The sequence below is a fragment of the Ustilaginoidea virens genome, chromosome 3, assembly GCF_000687475.1.
Source record: "Ustilaginoidea virens chromosome 3, complete sequence".
Classification (NCBI taxonomy): domain Eukaryota; kingdom Fungi; phylum Ascomycota; class Sordariomycetes; order Hypocreales; family Clavicipitaceae; genus Ustilaginoidea; species Ustilaginoidea virens.
Window position 1 is genome coordinate 4,748,784 of NC_057318.1, and position 14,091 is coordinate 4,762,874.

The 14,091-nt window shown below is 49.6% G+C and overlaps 4 protein-coding genes across 4 annotated transcripts; 1 reads left to right on the top strand and 3 right to left on the bottom strand.

The window, feature by feature from the left end:
- Positions 1–739: 739 nt before the first annotated feature.
- Positions 740–3,490, top strand: UV8b_04188 (uncharacterized protein; the record flags this gene model as incomplete). The annotated part of the gene is made up of 2 exons (XM_043141686.1): positions 740–936; positions 1,021–3,490. The coding sequence occupies 2 exons, from the start codon at positions 740–742 to the stop codon at positions 3,488–3,490; spliced, it is 2,667 nt and encodes an 888-aa protein (XP_042997620.1).
- Positions 3,491–4,093: 603 nt separating this feature from the next.
- Positions 4,094–4,504, bottom strand: UV8b_04189 (uncharacterized protein; the record flags this gene model as incomplete). Its single annotated transcript, XM_043141687.1, has 2 exons — positions 4,094–4,289; positions 4,407–4,504. 2 exons carry the CDS (start codon positions 4,502–4,504, stop codon positions 4,094–4,096), a joined length of 294 nt encoding a protein of 97 aa, XP_042997621.1.
- Positions 4,505–5,242: 738 nt separating this feature from the next.
- Positions 5,243–5,638, bottom strand: UV8b_04190 (uncharacterized protein; the record flags this gene model as incomplete). The annotated part of the gene is made up of 2 exons (XM_043141688.1): positions 5,243–5,249; positions 5,328–5,638. 2 exons carry the CDS (start codon positions 5,636–5,638, stop codon positions 5,243–5,245), a joined length of 318 nt encoding a protein of 105 aa, XP_042997622.1.
- Positions 5,639–8,050: 2,412 nt separating this feature from the next.
- Positions 8,051–9,582, bottom strand: UV8b_04191 (uncharacterized protein; the record flags this gene model as incomplete). The annotated part of the gene is made up of 2 exons (XM_043141689.1): positions 8,051–9,032; positions 9,134–9,582. The coding sequence occupies 2 exons, from the start codon at positions 9,580–9,582 to the stop codon at positions 8,051–8,053; spliced, it is 1,431 nt and encodes a 476-aa protein (XP_042997623.1).
- Positions 9,583–14,091: the final 4,509 nt, after the last annotated feature.

The window sequence follows — 14,091 nt, forward strand, 5'->3', positions numbered from 1 at the left end:
ATTCTTATTGATAAGTGAGTCTCCAGGTACCTAAGGTAGGTGCCTAAGGTACCTGGCTGGTAGGTACTCCGTACCTGGCTGCGCCAAGGCCGGCAACGTCTCGAATGCGCAACGCAAAAACGGGATTGCAGCATGAACAACCAAGGAAGATGGGTCGTTTGTCAATGATGGAGAGCAGCCAATGGTCTACGAGAGAGATGACTTGAGGAATCAAGGAAGCAAAGACGAGGCTGACGTCCAGTTGAATCCTGCCTGTCCTGCCTCGCGTCGTGGAAGCGGCTCCGAGTACGGAGTGCTCCGTACAGAGGAACCAGTGCCAGAAGTACCCAGCCGCTCCAAGTCGACCCACCAGCTTCAGGTATCACTGCCGATTAAGGCTGCTGCTGGTGGCACTCCGCAGTCAACGGCAGTCGACGGCTGCGTCGTACAGCGGTGTTCTGGCGTGCCGGAGGCCGCATGTACTTAGGTACCTCATGTAATGCCGAGGTTCTTGAGTCGAGGCCGAATTTATCCACCAATGGCTCACCATCTCTGCATTAGGCAGGCACGTTGCCGACATTGGCTTCGTCAAGCAGCTGTCATCGCACTCCTTTAAACATTGACTGACACCTTTCCTGCCGTACTTCAGTACGCATATTGCAGACTACCTTGCCTGATCGAGCACGTCAATGCTGGCGCGCCCTCTGGGGCCAAACCAAGCATTGACCGCCGTCCCTTGCGCGCTTAAATGACATCACCAATGAGCTCCATGACGCCCGTACCCCATGAGGGACGACAACTCCAGCGACACGATGACCTCCTCCCTCCGCCCTCTCGGGACACACCTTTGCATTTCTCTCGCCAGTCTCCCATGGAAACCTCAGGCTCGTTGGACCAGCCAACAAACTCCCCAGTGCCCCAGCGTCGTTTGGCATTGCCCGATCCCCTGGCCTTCCGGTAAGATCGCTTCTTCCCCCTCATCCTGCCCGTCCGTATACGAGGGGGCCACACGGGGCTGACACACCAATCCCTACTCGTCAGGTTCCTTGAAGAAGATGCCTGCACAAACGTCGTCGAACGGCGCCGTGTTCTTGGTGGCTATGAGTTATACTTGGTTGAGCAGTGGGCTTGCTCTCGCCAATCACCCATCATCACCGTCGCCACGTTTACAGGAGACGAAAGGCACTCTATAGTTGTGGGTATCATGTCCATTCCCAAAGACCAAGCGCTTTGGTCTGCGAGACTAAGATTGTACTTCAAAATCTCCAGCCAGCACAATGCTCGTCCTAAGGAGACCGAGCTGGGAGAGTTGATGATCACCAACTTGAGCAGCTTTCCATCTGCCCTCACAGTCATTGCAGTTCCCCAAGGGGATGTGCGCAGGTACCGGCACATGTTCATCGTCAATGAGGATCTCAAACGACTTGGCTGCTCTGGCCGTTCCGGCTTAGCTCTGACAGATCCCACCGAGGCAACCCAGGCCAAGTTTCATCAGCTCTACAAGACGAGCGACCACATCCCCATCGCGCAATCTGTGACGGAGCTCGTGAAGCTCTGTCAAATCGCGCTGTACATGTTTGAAAAACTGGACTACCAATATATCGACGGCTTGATTTGCGACGTCACCGAGAGGGCGATAGGCAATTGGTGGACAGAACTCGGAGCCGAGCATTACAACTTTGAGCCAACCGACGGTATACTAGGGCCGTCGACCGTATCCGCTCTGTTGGGCATGTTGATGGGAGCAAGGAACCGTCTCCACTGGTTCGGCGCCCCGGTTTCAAAGGACGTCTTTGACGTTGAGGCGACGAAACGAGGGATTGCCTATTTTCAAAAGCAGCAGAAACTAGAGAAATCGAGGCGTCTTGACCGCCAGACCGTCTTCCGGCTGCACACCGCCACGGCCAAAGGGGCTGCTGGTGAGGGATGGGGCGTGCAGAGAGCCGTCAAATCTACCGTGACGGAAATTGGGGGCAAGAAGGGAGAAATCGTCATGGATATGGTCTCCGGAAAAGGCAAGGGCGGCCTTGCGGACGTTGAAACGTTGGACATTGATGTCTTGGTCAACTTGGCCTACGGTGACCGGCCACGGTGGTTATGGCACGCAAAGGCTCGGAGGTGCGCCAACGACTCTTTCGGCACTGGCGACCAAGATGTGGGAAGCGCCCTCCTCGTGAAAGGCGACCCCGGCAACCCCACCCCGAAGCGAGTGTCCTCCCACCCTTTGGACGAAGAGCAGGAGATGAGGCGGAAGGAGGAGGGCTGGACGGGTCTACGCTCGGGCTTTCCGTCGGGATCGGTAAACACGGCAGCAGACCCCCCCCCTGGCGAGAGGGACGCCCTCCGGAAGGGTGTGTTTAAAAGTGTGACTGACAAAATGAGCGATGCGCGGTCTGGTCTTGGCCGGATCAAGGATGTAGTAGGGGGTAATCGACGGGGACACTTGAGCAAACTTTCAATCTCTACCAAGGAGGAGGTTTCGGACGGTGGGAACGCGGGCGCTCCGTCGGCACCATCAGCGCAAAGTTCGGCCATGGTCCCCAGCGCTCCCGTGGTTGGCAGGGCTTTCACGTGGAAAAACAAGCCGGGGGAATATCTTGCAGCCATCAGGGATGACGAGGACGCCCTTCCGGGGCGCGGCGGCGAGGCCAAACACGTTGCCGCATCAGTCAGTGACTCGAGAGTGGATGACAAGTCCGGAGACGAGCTGCTGCCCGCAACGGAACTGGAGCACGGCGCGAGCTGCGTCAGTTCCGGCGTGCACAAGGACAGCAGCCCCAAAGCGTCTTCTGCTGGCCCATCCCTGCCCAACGACGGCGACTTGCCCGGCCAAGAGCCGCGCAGGGAGCGCAAAACAAGCAGCGATGCTGCCACCGTCACCATGGCTCGCCGGCATAGCCTCGACACAGCCGACGCCACCATCAAGCAGGCCGCAAACGAGATGCGGTGGCCACGCCGAATGTCCTTTGGCGACGCAGAAGAGGCCATCCTGACGTGGGAGGAGGTCGTCGACGTTACCGACTCGGCAGAGTATGCCGCCTGCATGGAGGCTCACGCCGGAGCGGCCAGCCATCTGCACCACCTGATGGAGGAGGTTGTCAGCAACGTCGGGCCTTGGACCGAGGAAAAGATCAGGGCTGTGGAATTTTTGGACGAGCGGTACGCGCGGGACAGGGCCGAGCTGCAGGGACTGTATCAGCAGCTCAGCGAGGCCTGCCAGCGAGTGCGATACAGCTCGGACGAGCTGCTCAGCGAGCAGCGCGACAGCTTGACCGAGAGCGTCAAGGAGATTGAAGTGCTCGTCGCGCGGGTCGAGTACGAAATCAACGGTCTCGCCCAAAAAGTCCACGATGTGGAGGACAGCATCCAAGCCTTTGAAAGGCAGGTGGACCACGTGGAGGGGAGAGCAGCAGAGCTCAAGGTGGCGCTCGAGTCGGAGAGCTGGCTTCATTGGCTCGTCCGAACGCTCACAGGAGTCGGCACAGGACCCAACATAACTCGGGGCCTGTGAGGCGCTGATGGTCGGGAAGGCTGGTTCCGCCGCTGATATGGACGTGATCTAGCACGGTTTGCGCCATAATTTTCTGTGCATCCTTTTCTGTATCCCAGCGTCAATTTGTCGTTGGGGGGGCGTTGAGGAGATGCCAAACTCTTGCGTTTTCCTCCCGCTTGAACGCTTAGCTAGCAAGGGGGTTTCGGACTCGAACCCATGATGATGAGAATGGCGTCGGATTGATTTGTCCCGTGTCGGGCTTTACATGTTCAGAATGCTCGACTTGCTCGGCAGTAGGGAAGCTCTATACCGTTGCGAATGTATTTACCGGCCCAAGACATTGAAGCCATGCTGCCGAGAGTACAGGGCGAGCAAACGGCGCAGCGTCAACCTTTCCAACCCCGTCTGCCGCGTCTCATCGAACCCAGGCCGACATTATTCTATTCCCCCCCCCCCAGCGCAGCACTTTTCGCAAATCCCCATTGAAAGATAAAAAAATACCCCGCATGTCCGCAGTCCGCAGTCCGCAGTCCGCAGTCCGCAGTCTGCAGTCCGCATGTCCGCATGTCCATGTTCCCTTGCTCTCTGTTCTGTTTCTTCCCTCGTTCCCCGCGACAGGCCTCAGAACAAACCGCCGGCGGCCTGGGGTCCCGCCCCAAGAGCCTGCTGCCCCTGCTGCTGCATAATCTCACTGACCTTCATCGAAGTGTCCAGAAACTTGGCGGTACACCGGTCCAGGCACACTGACTCGCCCTTGTTGAGCTCGCCCTCGCGGTAGTCGGCGGGAACGCACTTTTTCTGGCACGTCTTCTGCAGCCTGTTTTTGGCGCCCGCGAATTCCGCCCCGTGTCAGCGCCAGAGTGCCCAGCGAAGCCGCAACTTGGACGGCGTCGGCGTGGCGCCCCGTGTTTCTAAGGGGGGAAGGCTTCCTCACCGGTTGTAGGTGTCGGCCATCATGCGCATCTCGCCTTCGACAGCGGCGATTTTCTGCTCCGACGTGGGCTGCTGGCGTCCGAGGCCGAGGAAGGACATGGTGTGCGATGGGGGTAGGCGTCGACGGAAGGGGAAGCGTTGATTGAGGGAGTGTGGATGGATGGAGATCGTGGGCTGGCGGCTCCGAGCCGGGCAGAAGTTAGAACGAGTTTGCGGTCAAGTCGGTGGTGACTGGGGTGGATATTTTCCATGCAGATCGGGTTGCTTACGTTATGCGGGTGCTGTCTTATCGATAGCGGCAGGTTATGATGCTCGATTTTATGAAACACTGTGCTGCTGACAAATCTAGGCCCCAGCGAGTTCCTATCAGACCCAATGCTGATTCGTCGGACGCATTGGGCTTCCGAGGCACGTGGAAACGGTTTGGAACATGCACGACCGAGTCCGATGACGATGATGATGTTTTCCCACTAAACCATCGGCCCCAGCCAAGTAGGTGGTTATCAGATGCTCTGCGCCCAAGACAGAAGGGAAAACCCATGCTAGCTCCTAGTCGGATAAAAACCCATCCTCAAGTCGGAAAACATGCTTGACAATATGTAATAAATCCGCCTCTCTTTAGCCCCTAACAACCTAGACGTCCCCAGTTGTTATATAAAACCGTGCCTATTATTTTATCAGTCAACAAGACCAAGGAATAGCTACAGCTATTACTGTTTATTATTATTATACTAACTCAAGTCAATTGTAGTTGTGTATGGATTACTATAGGTAGCTGGGCACGCGCAAGTATAGTCATACCCGCTAAGTCGGCAACTCAGCATCTTACAGGAGGCATCAAAACCTCCGCTGTAAAGGCATTAGCATTCTTGTATATACGAGATGAAAGTGATTTTGCGCGAGCAAACGTAAAAAACCGTACTTCCTGAATTTCTCGAGTTGACCCTCATTATTTCTGAGGCAATGATTAAGAATGACACGCGAATGTTGATACTGGTTCTGGCCGTTGAGGCATAAAGCGGAAATGGTCATGTGGTCTGTATCAGACAGCATCAGAGGTTTGCACGAGTTTCGAATGTTCGGATCGCGCGACATCAGTTTATGTTCGGGGGCGTGCGCATCGCGCGGGGATAACGCGTCCTCGGTGTCGGGGGGAGAGGCGAGGCCTGCTGCACGAGGTGACGCCAGGACGAGGGCGGGTGCGAACGCGGCTGCCACGGCTGTGATTTTCATCGTGACGGATCGCGCCGAGGTCTGTCATGTGCGTGTGGTGTGGTGTGGTGTGGTGTGGTGTGCGTGGCTGGGAATCGGGAGGACAGGGGCCCGGCAGCAACTTGCGGGGAGAGATCTAGATGATATGTAGTTCGCGAACTGGAAAATGTGTGCAGGGTCTGTTTCAAAGCCTATTTATATGCGGACGTGCGCTTCTCCACGAGACGACCGTGCCACGTTTGCGATATATGCGACGCCCGTTGCTTCATATGTTTTAGTTGGCCGCGTTGTTAATGCAGAGATACGTGGCGATCTAATGTCTTCCATGACGATGATGGATCCTCGACACGAGCCATTAGCGAAACCCATGCAAAAAAGGATCCAACTACCTACGGGAAATCACGACCCATTTTTCGCGACGCAATGCGCGCAGCGCCCTGTCATTGAATCTTTAATCTGTGTCGTTCTTCTTCGAACGACGCTTCGTCGTCTGCACTGCGTCCTCTATTCTAAGTGAGCTCTCGGCGAACCTACAGTGAAATATCGGCAGTTAAATACCGACAGGCGGGTTATCTGTAAACTCTTTCACGGCCCTGCGGAAGCATATTATACGTATCTGGCATAAGAGCAGGATCTTTTGCCGGATAAAGGCATAATCTGCCCTATCTAACGACGCGACTGCGTCGCGCGTCGACTCTGTGTCGGATGCGCCTCCGCTACCCTCATCGTTGGAGGAGCTGCCGCCTGCTGACCCCTCCGACTCGTACTCCATGGAAGATCGAGACATGATCGTTTTCGTTCAAAAAAAAGTGGTGCAAAGGGGATGGACGAGACGAGACGTGGCCGGGTGGGGAACAATGATGGCTTGACTGGGAACATTCTGCCTGTCAATTAACCGGCTGCCACGGCATTCGCTTATCTAGTCGCCCCCTGGGTTGCGGAGGAAGAAGCGGCAAGATTCTGCCGTGACAAAAAAAAAAAAAAAAGTCCGCTTTTATATTGCAGCAGGTGTCCATTGTGGCAGGTATCCGTCGTATACGGAGGGTATTCATCGTATTTGGTGTCCATCGTATACGGCAGGTAGCCATTGTAGTAGGTGTGTATCGTATATATCCTAGGTATCCATCGTACGAGGTGTTGACCTTATCTAGTCTCGCCTCGCACGGCCGCCTCGGAGCGCTTCATCTCGAACGGCAGCGAGACGCCGTCGGCGCCGCGCCCGAGCACCTGCTAGTTCTCTTTTAGGGCAGACGAAAAGCATTCGTCCGGCCCGAGGCAACTTAAAAAGAGTTTAAACTGTGGCCTGTACAACTAATTTGCCTTGACTGTGCTATATGCCGACTGGTGCATTCTAATGAAAGTAGGCGTATGCTTTGTGAAGTTGCGCTGTCCTAGACATAATATTGCATTATTATACTTGAGTTTAAGGCAGGTCCCAAGGTCGATCCATATCACTAAAGCGTATTAGCATCATAGGAAATCACAATGCTAGACTTATACTGACTTTTGCCCTAGCGTTGAAGTTTCTGACTAGACGACTTGAAGTCTATAAAGCCCCTTGTCAAGTTGAATATAGCTGCGAGAAAATAGATAAAGCCACCACGCTATAAACAGTAAAAAAAAAAAATTGCAAGGAGGGATGATGAAGAAGAAAGAAAGTGTAATCGTGAGCTGTCAAGAGGAAATTCATCGCCAGGATTCAACGCACTTCGTGAGATGAAAGTGAGCAGTGCTTAAACAACCGTCACAACTATAATGCCGGCTGTCAGCTTCTGTCTACCAGTCACAGTCGTTTGAATAGTCAGTCTTCTCTATTCTTCCTCCATGTCGATGATTTCCCTTTCCTCGGTCCACCCAGCGAGGTCCCAAGTATTAAGGCGAGGAGGTTGTGAGTGTTCCGGTCGGACGATGATCTTTTTTAGATCATCTACATGGACCTTTCGTTTCGGCCCTCCTTTGATTGCTTCCACGATATATGCAAAGGTAAGAGAGAACTCTCCTCACCAATTGTCGAGAGCAAACCTTTCTTGTAGATCATGGCGAAGGACTTCGGCTTTTATAAGGTTTCTAAATCCACTGCTTTCTTTGCATAGGCGTTTGGTATAGTTATAACAAACAGTGTTGTAAGAGTCTTGGCTTATGAAAGAATTATGGTCGTTAGTCTGCGTGGCGTGACTGGCGATGTGATGCGAGAGCCATGCCAGTAGTATATACATACGTATAAGAGGCTTGTAAATAGACGGGGCAATCATTCGAGGGCCAGATTGGCACGCTTCTGTTGACTCTGCTTCGGCAGTTCAGAGGACTTCATCTGTTGCTGGGCTGCAATGTAGACTCTACTCCAACCGCTAGAGCGGTTTCAACATAATCATAGTAAACAGTAATAATAATTGGTCGAGTCCAGGCAACCTATATTCACTCCCATGCCCAGATTCATCGGTCATAGGTAATGTTCTTGGTTCTTGTCCACTCCTCCAACCCGACGGAGCTGTTGAACCGGCCGTAACCGCTTGATTTCACACCCCCGTGAGGCAGGGCGGTTTCATCATGAACCGACATGCGGTTGATATGGACTGCGCCCGTCTCGAGCTCTTCCGCAAATCGCAAGCCCCTCCTCAGATCCTTGGTGAAAACGGCGGCCGACAGCCCGTATTCGGTATCATTTGCGATGCGGATGGCTTCTTCCTCCGACTGGACGTCGATTAGGGAGACGGTGGGTCCAAACGACTCTGTGCTGTAGATGTCCATGTCTGAAGTGACACCATCCACAACAATGGGTCGCATCCTGGTCCGGCTGATTTCCGTCGCGTCGACATCTCCATGCAAGACGGTCGCCCCGCGCTTAGTGGCATTGTTGACTAGTTGCTTATTCCTCTGGGCCGCGGCAGCGCTGACAAGAACCGGCGCTTCTCCGCTGGAAGGGAGGAACGAGGAAACTGCGGCTGCGAACTTGTCCCGAAATGTGTCTCGTACGGCATGGTGGACGATTATCCTTTCCGTGCTCATGCAAATCTGACCGCCGTGGAGAAAAGAGCCCATTGCGCATTGTTCAGCCGCAAGGTCCAGATCGGCGTCTTCCCAGACGATGGCGGGAGCCTTCCCCCCAAGTTCCAACACCACTGGCTTGAGATGTTCTCCTGCCTGTTTGGCAACGATCCGGCCTACGTTAGTGTTTCCCGTGTAGTTGATCTTCTTGACATGCGCGTTGGATATCAGCGAGGACACGATGAGTGCAGCGTCGGCCGGGTGGTTGACTATCATGTTCAAAACACCGTTTGGGAGCCCGGCCTGATGAAAAACGTCAACCAGGGCCCACGATGTCTTTGGGCATGACTCGGACGCCTTGAAGACGACAGTATTGCCTGCGGCTATGGGACATGCTACCGATCTGGCGCCGAGGATGTAAGGCGAATTCCTGGATTTGCGTTAGCAAGCGTGGAGCCGGCCAAAGCCGTGGACTGAGCAGGAGCAGGAGCAGGAGCAGATGTTTTGACCAGAGTTTATGTATTTTCGTACCATGGAGAAATAGAAAGCACGACACCGTAGGGTTCTCGCAGAATCAGACCGCTTCGCTTAGGATTCGCTATTGGGGGAAAGGACCCGGCAAGTGCGGCAATGCGGCCGCCAATGTCCTTGATCAGATCAATTGCGCGGTCGACACATTCTTTGGAGAAGCTCGAGGTAGCCCCGGTTTCATCTTGCATATATTGAGACAGCTCGTCGCGGCGGCTCTCCATGATGCCGGCAGCTTTGAGGCAGATGTCTCTTCGGTGCTGGGGACTCGTCCTTCGCCATGACTTGAGAGCCTCAGCGGCGACGTCGACCGCTTCCGCTGCATCGGCTACCGAAGCACCTCCGCATTTGTGAAGCAATTGTTCCGTAGCCGGAGAGTGAACATCAAAAGTCTTTTCCGGGTAGCGGTTTACGCCGTTGATGATGTGCGGGACAACTCCTTTTGACGTCATGATGCCTGCTTATCGAAGCCTGGAATGCCGGGATTGAACGAGGTCGCTGGCGAATGATGGTGCCGCCAAGAAAGAATCCTCGCCTCTGAAGCGAAAACTGAAGAGTCCAAGTGGTGGATATGTAGTCTGATAGTCGAGGAAAAGGTGAGGGGAATTTGGGAAGACCGATTCGAGAAGGCCCAGGTACGTATTATCGTTCGTTGAGCTACAGTGTTGGGGAACGCCGCGGGACCAGCCGTACTCCCGCTTGTTCCGAGAATGATTTAAAATAAAAAACCCTCAGGTAGCATTGGCAAAACCTTGTCCAAGCAGGTTTTAATGAAACCCAAACGTCGATCGATGTAGCCGCAAGTCAAGTGGGGTGAATATGCAAGGCATCCATCCAGCTCACTCCCGACGCACCCCTCCCACAGGGCTAAGCCAAGTCTGGGAATTCTTATCCCCAGCGTCGCACGAGTCAGGAATTGTTTTGCGTGGCTCCAGTTAGATCTGCTGACGATTGCCAAAAAAAAACAAAAAAAAAGCTTGGCTGGCATTGACGGAGTATGGGTGGTCATGGGTAATCCCATCAGAGTAGAGACGAGTCGTCGGGGTTTAGAAACGGCTGCGGCACATTTGCCAGGTTGATGCGTAGTAAATCTGGCGATAGAGCATGAGTATGGCGGAATTCCGAAGTCACCGCACGGACCACCGGTGCAAGTTCTCCTCAGAGTCCTCACCTTGGCGTTGTTCTTTTGTTGGAAGCACGTGTCTGACATCGGCTTTGGCTTTGGAAGATTCGACATGAGTTGAAGAAGAGCACGGCGTGGGTTTGAGGACCAGTTTCTGCGGCCGGCGCCGCTGTCCTGCTTCCATGGCTGCCAAACTAAACACTAAACTGATGACAATGACGGCCGAGATGGAGAACGGAGAACGAAGAATGGGGATGGATGGGGTTTGTGGTTTGTTGGACAGGGCTGGTGGTTGGTAAATGGTGGATTTGCCTCTCGGGGTACATGGCAATCGAACGATTGAATCGGTCAGGTACAGTCTGAGTCTGGTACCTGTTTATTGCCGTTGCCGATGTCGGGCGAGCGCTGTTTCCGCAGCGGTGGAGCTCAAGTTGATTTCATTGGAACGCTCTGGAGCTTCTTGAACCAACCTGACTCTGACTGGATGTGACGAGAAGACAGGTATCTCGCTGCTTCATGACTTGACAAGCGTACGATGTACTGCTCCGTACCTCCAGACAGCTGGTATCCTCGAGTTGCGCCGACATGGAGTCTTGAACCAAAAGTCCCGAAACTATGTACCAGACTGTACGGAGTATTGTATTGACTGACATGGACTCATGGAGCCACTCTGGACCGCCATACGCGGGCGGTGAGAGCCAAATGGACGCCACACCCACACCCTCCCCCAAAGTACATGTACCTACCTAGACACACTTAAAATAGATGCAAACGTGGTGGTGCCGAAAAAAAAAAAAAAGAAAAGCCAACCACGTGAGGCTTGGACAGCGGGTGCCCAATCACCGCGCTTCGGCTATCCACCCTCAAGGCGGCGTCCCCACAACTTCAATGTTCTTCTCCAGCATCACCAGCCAAGCCAGCCCAGCCCAGCCCTGCCCAGCCCAGCCCGCATGTTCGCCCTGAATTCTTTCCACTGGCATGGGGCCAAAATGTGTTGTGTAGGAGGTTGGTTTTCTTCGAGCTAATCTAATCTAGAACCCCCACTATTTATCCCTTCAACAGGATCCCCCCCTTTCTTTTATAGTGTTGCCCACAATACTACCAACACAAAAGAATAATATTCCTTCTAGCAAATATAAGCAAAAAAAAAAATAAAAACCATTATCGATAGCAAATTCACTCCCTCAATACGTCAGCAATCTTTTCAAGCCCTGTTTTTATTGCCTCTGCAATAATAATAGCTGCTCTAATTATGTTATCTTCTTTATTATTCGTATGTCTCATTCTTTTCGCAGTATTCGCGCCTTTTTCTATTATTTTATTCGTTTTTCTTTTCTTTATCTGCACTATTATAGTCTCCTTCGGTTCTTATAGCAAATTAAACAAGTCTACTCTATAATAGTAGATCTTTTCTAGCACTTTTATATAACATTCGATAGCATTCGCTTTATCCTATTTATTATATCGAACGAGGATATCTTCCTTCTATAGAATCTTTACAATAGCAGACCGAATCATTATATCTGGGTTATATATCCTATTTGGCGATTTCATCCCTATAATTAATTTATTCTTTATAGGGATTTTTAACGATGGAGCGAATGATATTATATTAAACACTTACTATACTTCAATTTTTCTTAATAGCAGGGGGAGATGCTTAAGTTATTCTCGAAAATAATATGCGAATTCGGTATATGGCCTTTTAAGGGAGTGATTTCTCACTTCTTTTATATTTTCCTATATACCTTTAATAGCAGTATCATTAGGCATAGTGGTATCGTTAGTTATAGCTTTTTCTCCTATTTACTCGATATAGTCTTTATTCGAAGAAAGAACCTTTCCCGTTTTAGTAAATATAGTATTGCCCTCGAATATTTCTAGATTTATCTTTAAGGTAAAAAAAATGCCGTACTATTATTGCAAGAAGTAAAGGTACATCGTACTGCTATTATAAGGTCTAAATTTCGCAGTAAAGAAATATAAAAAGAAGAACTACTAATACTAAAAGAGGAAAATAAAAAAAAGAAACTGCTACTACTAAGACCGAAAGTTGTATTAAGGAAATATAAAAGGGAGAAAAGGAAAGAAAGGGAAGAAAAAGCAGATATATAATATATAGGTATTATCCGCCCTGTCCTATAAAAGTGAAGATAAAGTAAGGGAAGCTATTATAGCTGTCCCTAGCTATAACTTTCAATTTTCTATATCATTCTTCTAGATTCTTAGCCTCTCTTTTATCCAACTATTCTGCCAGATCCCATATATTTAGTCGTAGAGGTTATAAATATTCCGGCCGGTCGATAATACCTTTTAAATCGTCTATATATATCTTTCTTTTCGTTTCTCCCTAGATTAGCTCTATTGCATAAGTAACTAATAATAGAACTTTAACGACTCTCGATAGGTTTCCCTAAGTTTTATAAAATTTTCCCTTCTGCTTGCTTTCCTTATCTATTTTCTCCTAAACTCTATCGCTAACTTTAAAGTTGCGTGGAACTTTATTAATTTTTTTAGATAGAAGGGATGCTCTCTAGTTTCGCACCTTTTCCTGTTTCTCCTCTCTTCAGTCGATTATTAATAAATTTATATCTCGAATAAGCTTATTATCGGTTATCTCTAGCTTATTAGCCTTATCCTAATCCCACTTAGTTACGCTATTATATTAGGAAAATAGTTCGAAACCGAATATTAATATAGCTGGGGATATTCCAACTATAGTTATATATCGATTGTTTAGCACTACTATAATAGAAGGGATAGCTTGGTTCTACGATTCTAATGATATTCCATTCCTTTCTATAGCCTATTTTATTAATTGGTTCTTTATAAGTCGCATATTTCTTTTGGCTAGTCCTATAGAAGCCGGGTATAAGACTAGTCCGAAAGTTACCTATATTCTATACTTTTCTCCTATAGCTTAAAAAAGTTGATTTTTAAAATAAGATCCGTTATCATAATAGATCCTTTTTAGCCATCCGAATATTAATCCCTAGTATTTTCCCTAAGCTTTTATCACCGCGATTCCTATTGCTTTAATATAAGTTTACATTAAAAGAAATCTAGTAGTATAGTTTACTACTACCAAAATATATATTTCTCCCTCTCTCGTTTTCGGTATAATAGGGCCTAGATAGTCTATCGCGACCATCTCCTATGGTTCTAAAACCATAATAGATTTCGGATCAGCTCTTGCGATCCTAGGTCCTATTTATTAATACACTAAGTATAACCGATAATATATTTTAATATCCCTAGTTCTTAAAGGCCAATAGAATTTCCCTCGAATGGCCTATAATATAATTACTAGACCGAAGTATCCCTTTACATTATAGAAGGCTTATAGTTTAGTCGATACCCCACCTTCCAAAATATATTTAGCTAAAGATTTATCTATTTCTAGCTAGTATAACCTTCGATCGATAAGTCGGTACTTTAGCAAATATCTCTATATAAGTCTTCTTCGGTCTGGGGTAATAATATTATAGCCGTATATTATTACTATAAGTATCTCTCTATACTAGGCTGACTTAAGCTATAGGTAAAGCTTAATAGACAATTTCTTAATGGCATTTCGATCTAATATTCCTCCTTCCGGTAGCACCAATTCGGATTCCATTATAATATTTACTATCAGTTTCGTTAGTCCTAATTTAACTTCTATTCTTATTCTTTGTTTTAATTCTATAGGTTCCAATCTTAATGCATCCAGTAGTCTAGATATTCCGTCTATAATTTTTATAATTTTTATTATATTCAGCCGATAAATATATTTAATATTAGATTCTTACAGTAAGTCAATCTATCTTATAACTTTCCCATAAGTTTCTCCCAAGTT